Source organism: Odocoileus virginianus, chromosome 27, assembly GCF_023699985.2.
Source record: "Odocoileus virginianus isolate 20LAN1187 ecotype Illinois chromosome 27, Ovbor_1.2, whole genome shotgun sequence".
NCBI lineage: Eukaryota > Metazoa > Chordata > Mammalia > Artiodactyla > Cervidae > Odocoileus > Odocoileus virginianus.
In genome coordinates, this window is record NC_069700.1 from 40,560,460 (window position 1) to 40,573,112 (window position 12,653).

At 41.2% G+C, this 12,653-nt stretch overlaps 1 protein-coding gene and 1 non-coding gene across 6 annotated transcripts in view; one reads left to right on the forward strand and one right to left on the reverse strand.

Annotated features, from left to right (window-relative positions):
* PRIM2 (DNA primase subunit 2) overlaps positions 1 to 12,653 on the forward strand; it is a 393,899-nt gene that overhangs the window by 261,909 nt on the left and 119,337 nt on the right. For all 5 annotated transcript variants that reach the window (XM_020913550.2, XM_020913544.2, XM_070456735.1 and 2 more), the window contains exon 12: positions 7,068 to 7,150. In XM_020913550.2, the coding sequence (XP_020769209.1) occupies positions 7,068 to 7,150 (83 nt within the window). The remainder of the gene's footprint in view (positions 1 to 7,067; positions 7,151 to 12,653) is intronic.
* Positions 10,002 to 10,108, reverse strand: LOC139031648 (U6 spliceosomal RNA). Its single transcript, XR_011484153.1, has one exon. It is a non-coding gene; the product is annotated as a U6 spliceosomal RNA (small nuclear RNA).

Here is a 12,653-nt window from a genome sequence, read left to right on the forward strand (position 1 = left end):
TCAGTACTTTGCATTAGGTGGCCAAAGTATTGAAGTTTCAGCTTCAGCATCAGTCCTTCCAATGAACACCCAGGACTGATCTTCTTTAGGATGGACTGGTTGGATCTCCTTGCAGTTGAAGGGACTCTCAAGAATCTTCTCCGACACCACAGTTCAAAAGCATCAGTTCTTCGGTGCTTAGCTTTCTTTGTAGTCCAACTCTCACATCCGTACACGACTACTGAAAAAACCATAGCTTTGACTAGGTGGACCTTTGTTGGCAAAGTAATGTCTCTGCTTTTTTAACATGCTTTCTAGGTCATTGCTTTTCTTCCAAGGAACAAGAGTCTTTTAACTTCATGGCTGTAATCACCATCTGCCCAAAAAAATAGTCTGTCACTGTTTCCATTATTTCCCCATCTATCTGCCAGGACACGGTGGGGCCGCATGCCATGATCTTAGTTTTTGAATGTTGAGTTTTAAGTCAGCTTTTTCAGTCTCTTTCACTTTCATCAAGAGGCTCTTTAGTTTTTTTTCACTTTATGCAATAAGGGTGGTGTCATCTGCACATCTGAGGTTATTGATATTTCTCCTGACAATCTTGATTCCAGCTTGTGCTTCATCCAGCCCAGCGTTTCTCATGATGTACTCTGCATATAAGTTAAAGAAGCAGGGTGACAATACAGAGTACTCCTTTCCCGATTTGGAGCCAGTCTGTTGTTCCATGTCCAGTTCTAACTGTTGCTTCTTGACCTGCATGCAGATTTCTCAGGAGGCAGATAAGGTGGTCTGGTATTCCCATCCCTTCAAGAATTTTCCACAGTTTATTGTGATCCACACAATCAAAGGCTCTGGTGTAGTCAGTAAAGCAGAAGTATATGTTTTTCTGGAACTCTGTTGCTTTTTCGATGATCCAGCCGATGTTGACAATTTGATCTCTGGTTTCTCAACCTTTTCTAAATCCAGCTTGAACATCTGGAAATTCTTTGTTCACATACTGTTGAAGCCTGGCTTGGAGAATTTTGAGCATTACTTTACTAGCATATGAGATGAGAGCAATTGTGAGGTAGTTTGAGCATTCTTTAACATTGCCTTTCTTTGGGATTGGAATGAAAACTGACTTTTTCCAAGCCTTTGGCCCCTGCTGAGTTTTCCAAATTTACTGGCATATTGAGTGCAGCACTTTCACAGCATCATCTTTTAGGATTTGAAATAGCTCTCCTGAGGGCGCCCTTGCTAAGCAGAACAGAGTGCTCCGGGGAAGTGAGTGGGTTTCTCTGTTACATGCTGTGAGCCACTGGTGGGACCCCTGCCGTTCACCTGCACAGTGTGGCCTCCTCTGGGCAGTTGCCCTGGAGCCTCTCTCTCTCTCAGAGTCATCCACACACAGACCAGAAATCTCAGTTCCAGGGTAGGAGTTCTTACCCCAGTGCTGGCTGCTGCAGAGATTTCTGCTCTGGCATGTTGTGGTTCTCTGTGTCTGCCTCTCTCTCTAATTTCGCGGGTAGTGGTTTGTCCTGTGACCTCATTTCTCTGATGGGTCTGAGTGGAGTTGCTGATTTCCAGTCTGTTCAGCTTTTTAATTGTTAGGATGAAGTAAAAACTTCTATGCTTTTTCTGTGCCAGGCTGGAAACCTGAAGTCTCTGTCCTTTCAGGTTTGTGTAATTTGCACAGCTCTGTAGTCCCCTAGGTTGACAGCATTTAATTAACCAGTGCTGCTGGGAATGGTTGTTCAGCCAATCTTGAGTCGATGTAGGTAGACATGTATTCCAGGCTGTTTATCCATCTCTTCCACAAATGTGTGCTGGGCAGTTTTGTTCAACACTTGGCTGGGACAGCATGAGTTGTATCTACACTCCCTTTACCTTCAGTTACCTTGTGAGTCAGCCCTTTCTAGTTTGGAAGGTTGTTGGAAGATAGAAACAAAGCTTGGAGTTGCTGAATTCTGTTTCCTTTCTGTCATTTGTGAAAAATAACACCAGCTTCCCTACTCCTGAGGTGGATTGTTTCTTCTGTTTTCTTATTGTTGTGAGCGAAGCTTTGAAATGCTTTTTGTGATCTGTGGCTTTTTGTCAATCTTTGGTTTCTTCTTGGCTTGCCCTTTCTGACCTTTTCATATAGGCATGGCCAGTATTTTAAGTGCAATTTGGACAATTCAGTTAATCTGTCTCTTGTTAGTGTCTTTTAATAATTCTAGTGGCTCAGATGGCAAAAAATCTGCCTGCAGTGTGGGAGACCTGGGTTGGGAAGATGCCCTGGAGAAGTGAACGGCTGCACACTCCAGTATTCTGGCCTGGAGAATTCCATGGACTGTATAGTCCATGGGGCCGCAAAGGGTCGGACACGCCTGAGCGACTTGCACTTTTAATGATTCTGAACTTAACGAAGCCTCATTTCCTTCTCATTGTGATCCTTTGCAATTTCATTATAAGACTTTTTTTCAGATAATAATGTTGGCTAATCCATGTTGAGCTGTGCTTGCTGTATGCTAGTAGTGTGGAAGGGCTTTATAAATACCATTCTCACAGGAGCTCTGCTACGTATTTCCCATGCTGACAGAGAGTGAAGCTGAGTCAACAACAAGATGCAGATATGCATACAGCCCCCCAATCCTTAGCTGGTAAACCGAGATTCAGATGCAGAAAGGAAGCTCCAGACTCTTAACCACATGTTGTGCACCTGCTCATCACACTTCCTGGTACTAAACAGTGTTAGTGTGTTGATCTTAATAAAATATATACTACCATGAATTTTGTGACTTCCATAATTTGTAGGAATCCAGTGTTATCATGTGTGCTTTTATTCGTAGTTAAGGCTTTTTTAACCACACTTGTTTAGCTTCTGGGTTCTTTTCCATTATTTTTGCTGCAGCCAACTTCCCATTGATTTCATTAATAATGTGCAATTGTCTCTCATTAACTTACAGATCTATCAGCGATGACTGAAAAAAAATTGCCCTGGCTTCCTGTGTTAACTTTTAAATAAAATATGTTGACTTATCATTGTAGTTTCTTATTAAAATATCTAAAATTGCCTGGGTTTTGGCATACACAGCTTTTAGATATTTTTGGTGTTCTTGTTTATGCCAATGTTTTTAGTAGTCTATTTTTATTTTTCTTATGAAATAATAGAGATTCTGTATACCTCCTGTAAGTCATTTTTCTATGACGTATTTTCCTGTTTGTTCATCCCATTTCCATCTGGGATTCCTCTAAATTTGTATGGATTCGCAGTTTGGGTTCAGTTCAGTTCAGTTGCTCAGTCGTGTCTGACTCTTTGCGACCCCATGAACTGCAGCATGCCAGGCCTCCCTGTCCATCTCCAACTTCTGGGGTTCACCCAAACCCAAGTCTGTTCATTCGGTGATGCCATCCAACCATCTCGTCCTCTGTCGTCCCCTTCTAATCCTGCCCTCAATCTTTCCCAGCATCAGGGTATTTTCAAATGAGTCAGCTCTTCACATCAGATGGCCAAAGTATTGGAGTTTCAGCTTCAGCATCAGTCCTTCCATTGAATATTCAAGACTGATTTCCTTTAGGATGGACTGGTTGGATTTCCTTGCTGTCCAAGGGACTCTCAAGAGTCTTCTCCAACACAACAGTTCAAAAGCATCAATTCTTCGTTGCTCAGCTCTTTATAGTCCAACTCTCACATCCATACGTGACCACTGGAAAAACCATAGCCTTCACTAGATGGACCTTTGTTGACAAAGTAATGTCTTTGCTTTTATTATGCTGTCTAGGTTGATCACAGCTTTCCTTCCAAGGAGTACGAGTCTTTTAATTTCAAGGCTGCAGTCATCATCTGCAGTGATTTTGGAGCCCACAAAATAAAGTCAGCCACTGTTTCCCCATCTATTTGCCATTTTGTGATGGGACCAGATGCCATGATCTTAGTTTTCTGAATGTTGAGCTTTAAGCCAACTTTTTCACTCTTCTCTTTTACCTTCACCAAGAGACTCTTTAGTTCTTCTTCACTTTCTGCCATAAGGGTGGTGTCATCTGCATATCTGAGGTTATGGATATTTCTCCCGGCAATTTTGGTTCCAGCCTGTGCTTCCACCAGCCCAGCGTTTCTCATGATGTACTCTGCATATAAGTTAAATAAGCCGGGTGACAATATACAGACTTGACATACTCCTTTTCCTATTAGGAGCCAGTATGTTCTTCCATGTCCAGTTCTAACTGTTGCTTCCTGACCTGCATACAGGTTTCTCAAGAGGCAGGTCAGATGGTCTGGTATTCCCATCTCTTTCAGAATTTTCCACAGTTTATTGTGATCCACGCAGTCAGAGGCTCTGGTGTAGTCAATAAAGCAGAAATAGATGTTTTTCTGAAAGTCTCTTGCTTTTTTGATGATCCATCAGATGTTTGCAATTTGATCTCTGGTTCCTCTGCCTTTTCTAAAACCAGCTTGAACAGCTGGAAGTTCACAGTTCACGTATTGCTGAAGCCTGGCTTGGAGAATTTTGAGCATTACTTTACTAGCGTGTGAGATGAGTGCAATTGTGCGGTAGTTTGAGCATTCTTTGGCATTGCCTTTCTTTGGGATTGGAATGAAAACTGACCTTTTCCAGTCCTGTGGCCACTGCTGAGTTTTCCAAATTTGCTGGCATATTGAGTGTAGCACTTTCACAGCATCATCTTTCAGGATTTGAAATAGCTCAACTGGAATTCCATCACCTCTACTAGCTTTGTTCATAGTGATGCTTCCTAAGACCCACTTGATTTCACATTCCAGGATGTCTGGCTCTAGGTGAGTGATCACACCATTGTGGTTATCCGGGTCATGAAGATCTTTTTTGTACAGTTCTTCTGTGTATTCTTGCTACCTCTTAATATCTTCTGCTTCTGTTAGGTCCCTATCATTTCTGTCCTTTATTGAGCCCATCTTTGCATGAAATGTTCCCTTGGTATCTCTAATTTTCTTGAAGAGATCTCTAATCTTTTCCATTCTGTTACTTTCCTCTATTTCTTTGCATTGATCACTGAAAAAGGCTTTTTTATCTCCTGTTGCTGTTCTTTGGAACTCTGCATTCAAATGGGTATATCTTTCCTTTTCTCCTTTACTTTTCGCTTCCCTTCTTTTCACAGCTATTTGTAAGGCCTCCACAGACAGCCATTTTGCTTTTTGCATTTCTTTTTCTTGGGAATGGTTCTGATCCTTTTCTCCTGTATAGTGTCATGAACCTCCATCCGTAGTTCATCAGGCACTCTGTCTATCAGATCTAGTCCCTTAAATCTATTCCTCACTTCCACTGTATAGTCATAAGGGATTTGATTTAGGTCATATCTGAATGGTCTAATGCTTTTCCCTACTTTATTCAAGTCTGAATTTGGCAGTAAAGAGTTCATGATCTGAGCCACAGTCAGCTCCCGGTCTTGTTTTTGCTGACCGTATAGAGCTTCTCCATCTTTGGCTGCAAAGAATGTAATCAGTCTGATTTCGGTGTTGACTATCTGGTGATGTCCATGTGTAGAGTCTTTTGTTGTTGGAAGAGGGTGTTTGCTATGACCAGTGCGTTCTCTTGGCAGAAGTCTATTCGCCTTTGCCCTGCTTCATTCTGTATTTCAAGGCCAAATTTGCCTTACTCCAAGTATTTTTTGACTTCCTACTTTTGCATTCCAGTCCCTTACAATGAAGAGGACATCTTTTTCGCTGTTAGTTCTAGAAGGTCTTGTAGGTCTTCATACAACTGTTCAACTTCTTCAGCATTACTGGTCGGGGCATAGACTTGGATTACTGTGATATTGAATGGTTTGCCTTGGAAATGAACAGAGATCATTCTGTCATTTTTGAGATTGCATCCAAGTACTGCATTTTGGACTGTTTTGTTGACTGTGATGGCTATTCCATTTGTTCTAGGGGATTCTTGCCCACAGTAGTTGATATAATGGTCATCTGAGTTAAATTCACCCATTCCAGTCTGTCTTAGTTCGCTGATTCCTAGAATGTCGATGTTCACTCTTGTCATCTCCTGTTTGACCACTTCCAATTTGCCTTGATTCATGGACCTAACGTTCCAGGTTCCTATGCAATATTGCTCTTTACAGCATTGAACCTTGCTTCTATCACCAGTCCCATCCACAACTGAGTGTTGTTTTTGCTTTGGCTCCATCCCTTTGTTCTTTCTGACTCTGACGTTATTTCTCCTCTGATCTCCAGTAGTATATTGGGCTCTTAGCGACCTGGGGAGTTCATCTTTCAGTGACATATCTTTTTGCCTTTTCATACTGTTCATGGGCTTCTCAAGGCAAGACTACTGAAGTGGTTTGTCATTCCCTTCTCCAGTGGACCACATTCTGTGAGACCTCTCCACCATGACCCGTCCTTCCAGGGTGGCCCCACACGGCATGGCTTAGTTTCATTGAGTTAGACAAGGCTGTGGTCCTGTGATCAGATTGGCTAGTTTTCTGTGATTTTGATTTCAGTCTGTCTGCCCTCTGATGCCCTCTCTCAGTGCCTGCCGTCTTATTTGGGTTTCTCTTACCTTGGATGTGGGGTGTCTTCACGGCTGCTCCAGTGAGGCGCCGCCGCTGCTCCTTACCTTGGACATGGGGTAGCTCCTCTCTCCACTGCCCCTGACCTTGGACTTGGGGAAGTAGGCATAAAATTAATATGAAAATGATGTGAGATTTTTATATTTCCTAAAGTTTGCACATTTTTTCTTTTCGTTTATGCCATCTATCTTCCTTTATGCCTTTATATATTTTTTTAAACTAGAAAAGAATAATGTGAGATTGAAAGATTGAATGAAATTTTTAGGTAAACTGCTTCATAGCTACTTGGTGATTATTTCAGGTTGTTAGCAAGTAGCATGATTAAAGCTGCTCCCCCTTCCTAGTGAGTGGGCAGCCTCTCCTGAGAACGCTGGAAGCTTTGTGTCACTCTCAAGCCTGTAGTGCCCTGATAATGCACAGCTCAGCTGTCACTTAGATGAAGAGAGGAAAGCGGCTGCACCCATGGGCAATTAACCCTTTTGTTAATAGGCTGTTGGACAGTTGAGGGGTGCTCAGGAGTCTCTCGAGCGTGGTGTTGTGTTGAGTCTGGGTGGATAACCTGCTGTTGTGCTGCATGTCGTTGCCAGGGTGCCCGTTCCGACACAGCGACCCCGAGCTGCTGAGGCAGAAGCTGCAGGCCTACAAGATCCCTGCCGCAGGGCTCAGCCAGGTAGGTCGGACCCCGCCCGCAGTCTCAGCAGCTGGGCAGTGGACAGGCCCCTGGTTTCAGGTCATGTTCTGGCAGGGACGCAGTGTACTGCCTGCTTGGCCTCACACTGGACAGCCCCTCTTCTAAGTGAATTAAGCCAAAGCTTTGGCTTCTCTGGTTTAGACTCTTTGGATATTCTGGTTCTTCTGTCTGCTAGGCAACATTTTTGTGTAATAAAGCTGAAACACACCTCCTCCCCTTCCCCCCCCCCCCCCCCATTTGTTTTACTATCTCAATGGGGGGCATTTTAGAAAATAAGATTTTAGAGGAATGCACTGAAGCTTTTTAACGAAACTGCAAATCAGTGACATCGTGTTGTATTTGGGAAACTCTCTGTGCTGCGGGCTGTTGAAGCAGAAGGTAGTGTGTGCTGCCCGGGCCTTCTGACTTACTAATCAGATCCACACTTAGGAGGACAGTTCATCAGGTCCAATGGTTCATCAGATGCTTTGTCTCAGAAACCACTTGGGTAAAAAAAAGAAATGCTCAAAGGTAACAGCAAATGTTAAGAGTGTGTCTTTTAATAAATATGCTTTTAAAAAACCTGTGAGCTCTCAGAGATGCACTCTCTCTGTGAGTTGGCTTGGGATTTGAACGCATTTAAAAGGAGTTTCTGCTTTCTTAGCTTAAGAAGAACACTATTTTAGAGCCAGAACATCTGGTTCATTATATATCAGTTTTTCTTGGGAAAAAAAAAAAAAATTATTTTAGAAAATTCTGTTTCTACTGTGTCCAGAGTTTATATTGAGTTTATCAATTGAATTTGTATCTTGGTTTTTCCATCCTCTGGAAAAGGCAGTGTCCAAGGTGCCCAGCTATTCGCAGATGCTAAGAAGAATTGGCTATAAACCCATGTTCCTATGAAACCTGAGTCTTCTGAGAGAGGCACACAGAGTGTCTTGGTTCTTCTGCTTACAGGAGATGGTGACCAGATTGGGAGGCCGAGGGTCACTTCTTGGAAGGGATGCTCTGTGAATTAGACCATGAGTGTATGGGAGGTGGCTCAGAAGAGAGAAAGTGTTAATAAAAGGCAGTAAGTGTATAGGACTGCTAGCATTTCAAGGTTAAGGTATTGGTGGCACCAGTATATCAACATTAATAGGTCACTTGAAAGGAGTTTTTGTTGATTTGAGAGCTGGAATTTGCAGCTGGGACAGTTAAATGACAGATTTGTAGTGTGTTTGAGAAGTTACAGCTGGAAATCTGGTGTTCTTTTGGGTTAGAATTGTAGATCTAACATAAATTGGATTGGAATGAACATTAGAGGAGAGTGCTTCACTTTTGTGGCATTGAGGGGGTGTGGTATGGGTGCAAGCTTCTGTGTCATTGGTACCAGAGATGGAAGCCAGGCCTCTGACTCCATGGTGTTTTCTCAATCCCAGTCTGCTTTAGAGCTGGTTGTCATGAGTTTTCTCTGAGAGAGGGGATCAGATAATGAGGGATGGGGAGGGAGTCAAAACCAGGACTCAGGATGCAATCTTGGCTCACTTCTTCCCTTTGTCAGATAGTAAAAGGAAGTAGAATCAGAGAGGACAGAGCAGAGATGGGGGAAGAGGGAAGAAATGCATTAGGAAGTGCTGGGTACAAAAGTCAGCAGAGAACTGTGAGAGGAGGGTATGGTCCTCGGAGTCCTTTGTAGTGGAGAGACTGGCTGGGGTTAGGACTGAGAGGCAGCTGGATTCGGTGAGAGGCGTCAGCAGCTCAGGGAAAGCAGAGCAAGACCACAGACACGTAGAGGAGGGAGTGAAGCAGTGGCTTGAACCGCAGGCAGCGAGCACATCTCACAGAGTGTTGGCTCTGTCAGCAAGAGCCTCTTCGGTGGTTTGCTGCATGTTTGGGGCTTCTGTGGACCTGAGCCTGTTTGTAGGAAGAGAACCTGTTGGAGAGGCTGGGCTTGATAAAGACAGAAGCACAGACAACCCCTCTCTAACCAAGCAGTGTTAGCTTCTCTCCATTGCACTGTGACCATGCTGTACATGCCCGTGGTCTTTCCTTCCTCCAGTGTTGAGACAGACAAGAGTGACGTACAGCACTGTGTAAGGTGCAGCACAGTGCTCTGATTTACAGATGCTGTGAGTGATGACCACAGTCAAATTAGCAGGCATACGTCATCATACACATACAGAAGTAAAGAAATAGGAAAAAAAATGTTTTTTCCTTGTAATGAAAACTCTTAGAGCTTACTCTGTTTACTTTCATATATAATGTATATTTATCATGTTGTGCATTGCATCCTTAATAATTATTTTTCTTACAACTGGAAGGTCCTGCCTTTTGATTGCCTTCATCTAGTTCCCCTTCCCACAACCCCGCCTCTGAAAAATCACAAATCTGATCCTTTTTTTTTTGGTTGGTTTGTTGGTTGGTTTTCGAAGTGACCCTCAACACCATGTTAGTTCCTGGTATACAAACATAGTGATTCACTATTTCTGTTTCAATATTTCACTGCCTGCATTTTAGTAAATGTCTGTTTTTCTTTGTATCTTTGACTCTATTTATTTATATTTGTTCATTTTGTTGTTTAGATTCCATATACAGGTGAAATCATACAGTATTTGTCTTTCTCTGTCTGACTTATTAAGTATGGTAGTCTCTAGGTCTATCCATGTTAATGGCAATATTTCATTCTTTTTATGGCTGAATAACGTTCCATTGTATATGTGTACCACATCTCTATTATCCATTCGTCTGCTAATGGGTACTTCATGAGCAGTCACTTTTTGAAAAAATATAGGCTATTAACATATTTATTGAAAACAGTGATGCTTTTATTTAACAGTAGTGATTATGTTTGCACATTCCTTTTTTTTTTAAAGATATGTACTGCTTCATGAATTTGTGTGTCATTCTTATGCAGGGGCCATGCTAATATTCTCTCTATTGTTTCCATTTTAGTATATGTGCTGTCAAAGCGAGCACGTGTTTGTACATTCTTAGCTCTGACTCCATTACATTCCTCCATTTATGCTCAGTTTGCAGGTAGATCCCTTAGTTAGTTGAAACATGATCCTTTGGACCTGCTTTGTAACCTTTTTCAAGATTCACAGGGCATGTGGGTGGACTGTAGATAATGTTGTACTGTTATTTAATGCGTTTATTGAATGGTTCTCAATAGAGTAAAGCAGCTTAGGGCTGTGTTCTAAAGGGAATAAAGTTGATGGATGAAAAATCACATAAAACATTTGGATGGATACTTAATTGCAGCTTGGCATAAGTGCAAATTAGATCTTAAAAACTCCAAGTACATGTTAAAATATTGAAAGAAAGTCAAGAAAAATATCATTTAAATGCATTTAAGGTAAAACTCAGAGCTATTTTTATTTCAGAGAAAAACTACTTGAAAAAGATACCTTCAACATTAAGAAGTACTTGTATCTTCTTATAAGTTTTATAATATTATTATTAAAATAATCAGAATTTTAATGGTCAGAAGAGAGATCATTGTGATTTAACTGGCATCACCTACTTGCATAAAAGCATATTTATAGGATCACATTTTATCATCCTTTTTGAATGAGCTTGGTATCCAGCTTAGGAAGACCAGAATTGAACAACACAATAAAGTCAAAGATGATGGGTAGTCCTGAATTTGTTTCTCAGCCCGCCCCTAGAAGAGAAAGCGTGAAAGTCAGGTCACCAGCAAGACACCAGAATCCTAAGTGTTCATACCACATCAACAGAGCTTAAAAACACACGAAATAAGAAGAGAGAGACCTGAGTGGAGAACTGGACAAATGCACGAGTGCCATCTGGAGACTTGAGCACTGCTCTCTCAGGAATGGCTGAAAGGGGCAGACAGAGATTGAGTAGGGGTGTAGATGACTCACATTCTGGGTCTTAAGAAGTTCATTACAGATTTAAATGAACTGAAATCAGGCAGTGTTCTCTGCCTGTAACCATTATAATAAGACAAGAAAAAGAAATCAAAGGCAGATTAGAAGGGGAGAAAGAAAACCTTCCTCTATTCTCAGTGTGATTATCTATGAAAAAAATCTCAAAGAACCCACCACAGTGTAAAAAGTTTTATCATTTCCAGTCATACCCAAAAGACGTAAATGTTTTTAAATGAACTTATTTACAAAATATGTGCAAATCTTTATGCTGAGACACTGATGAAAGCAGTAAAAGAACAGAGGTTGGAGGTACACACTGCCTGATTTCAAGGGTTAATGTCGAGCCTCTGTAGCTCTAACCACACCAAAACAGTGTGGTTCTCGGGAAATGACAAAGAGATCAACTGGACAGAATAAAACATCCAAGAACAGACCCACGTATATAAGGGCAATGCATTTTGTTCAATAGGAAAAGATAGTTTTTTCAACAAGTAGTTCTAGAACAACTGTTCTAGTCCATATCTAGTCCATATCCCCCACCATCTCTGCTGTTGCCACAAAAGAACCTAGACACCTACCCCACACTTTTAAAAAACTTAATTCAAAGTGGAGCAGAGATCTAAATGTCAATTTTCCAGAAGAAAACAAGAAAATCTGAATAACCTTGTAGTTGGTATGTTCAATGAAAGAAAAGGTTGGTAAATTAGACCTCATGAAAATTAAAACTTTTGTCCTGCACAAATATTGTTAAGACGATGATAAAATAGCCTTAGACTGGTAGAAAAATATTTGCAAATCACATCTTTCATAAAGCCCTTGTCTTTAGGATTATAAAGATATAAAGACCTCTCAAAGCTCAATAATAAGAAAATAGTTTTTTAAGTAAGTAAAAAGTTTGAGCAGACATTTCACCAGATATTTGAATAATAAGTAAATGCTTAAAAAATGTTTTATCATTAGCTACTAGGGAAAGTGATTTTAAAGCTGTATGTCAATTTAAATTGGTCTAATTAAAAAACAAAACAAACAAACAAAAACCCTGACAATACCAAGTGTTGGTGAGGATACAGAATGATTGGAAGTCTGATGCGTATGGACTAGGGTTTACATGGTAGAGCCATAGTGAAGGCAGCTGGCAGTTTCTTATGGAGTTAAGGTTGTGTATACTGTTTGACTTAGTTATAGCACTTCTAGGTAATTGTACCATTGAAATAGAAGCCTAAGTCCACACAGAAATCTGTTCATAAGTGTTTAGAGAGGTTTATTCTAATTCCCCAAAACTAGAGACAGCCAGGTGTTCTTCTTATGTGATTGGATAAGCAAGTTGTGTTACACCTCATTTTATTGTGCTTTACTTTTTTGTGCTTCACAGATAGTGTTTTCTTACAAAATGAAGGTTTGTGGCAAACCAGTGTCAAGCAAGTCTGTCAGCACTATTTTTCCAATAGCATTTGCTCAGTTCATATCTCTGTGTCAGATTTTGGTAGTTCTTGCAATATTTCAAACTTCTTCATTATTATATTTGTTATGGCGACCTATGAGCAAGTTATCTTTGATGTTACTGTTGTAATGTTGTGGGGCAGCACCACAGACTGTGCCCATGTAAGATGACAATTAGTGAATGTTGGGTG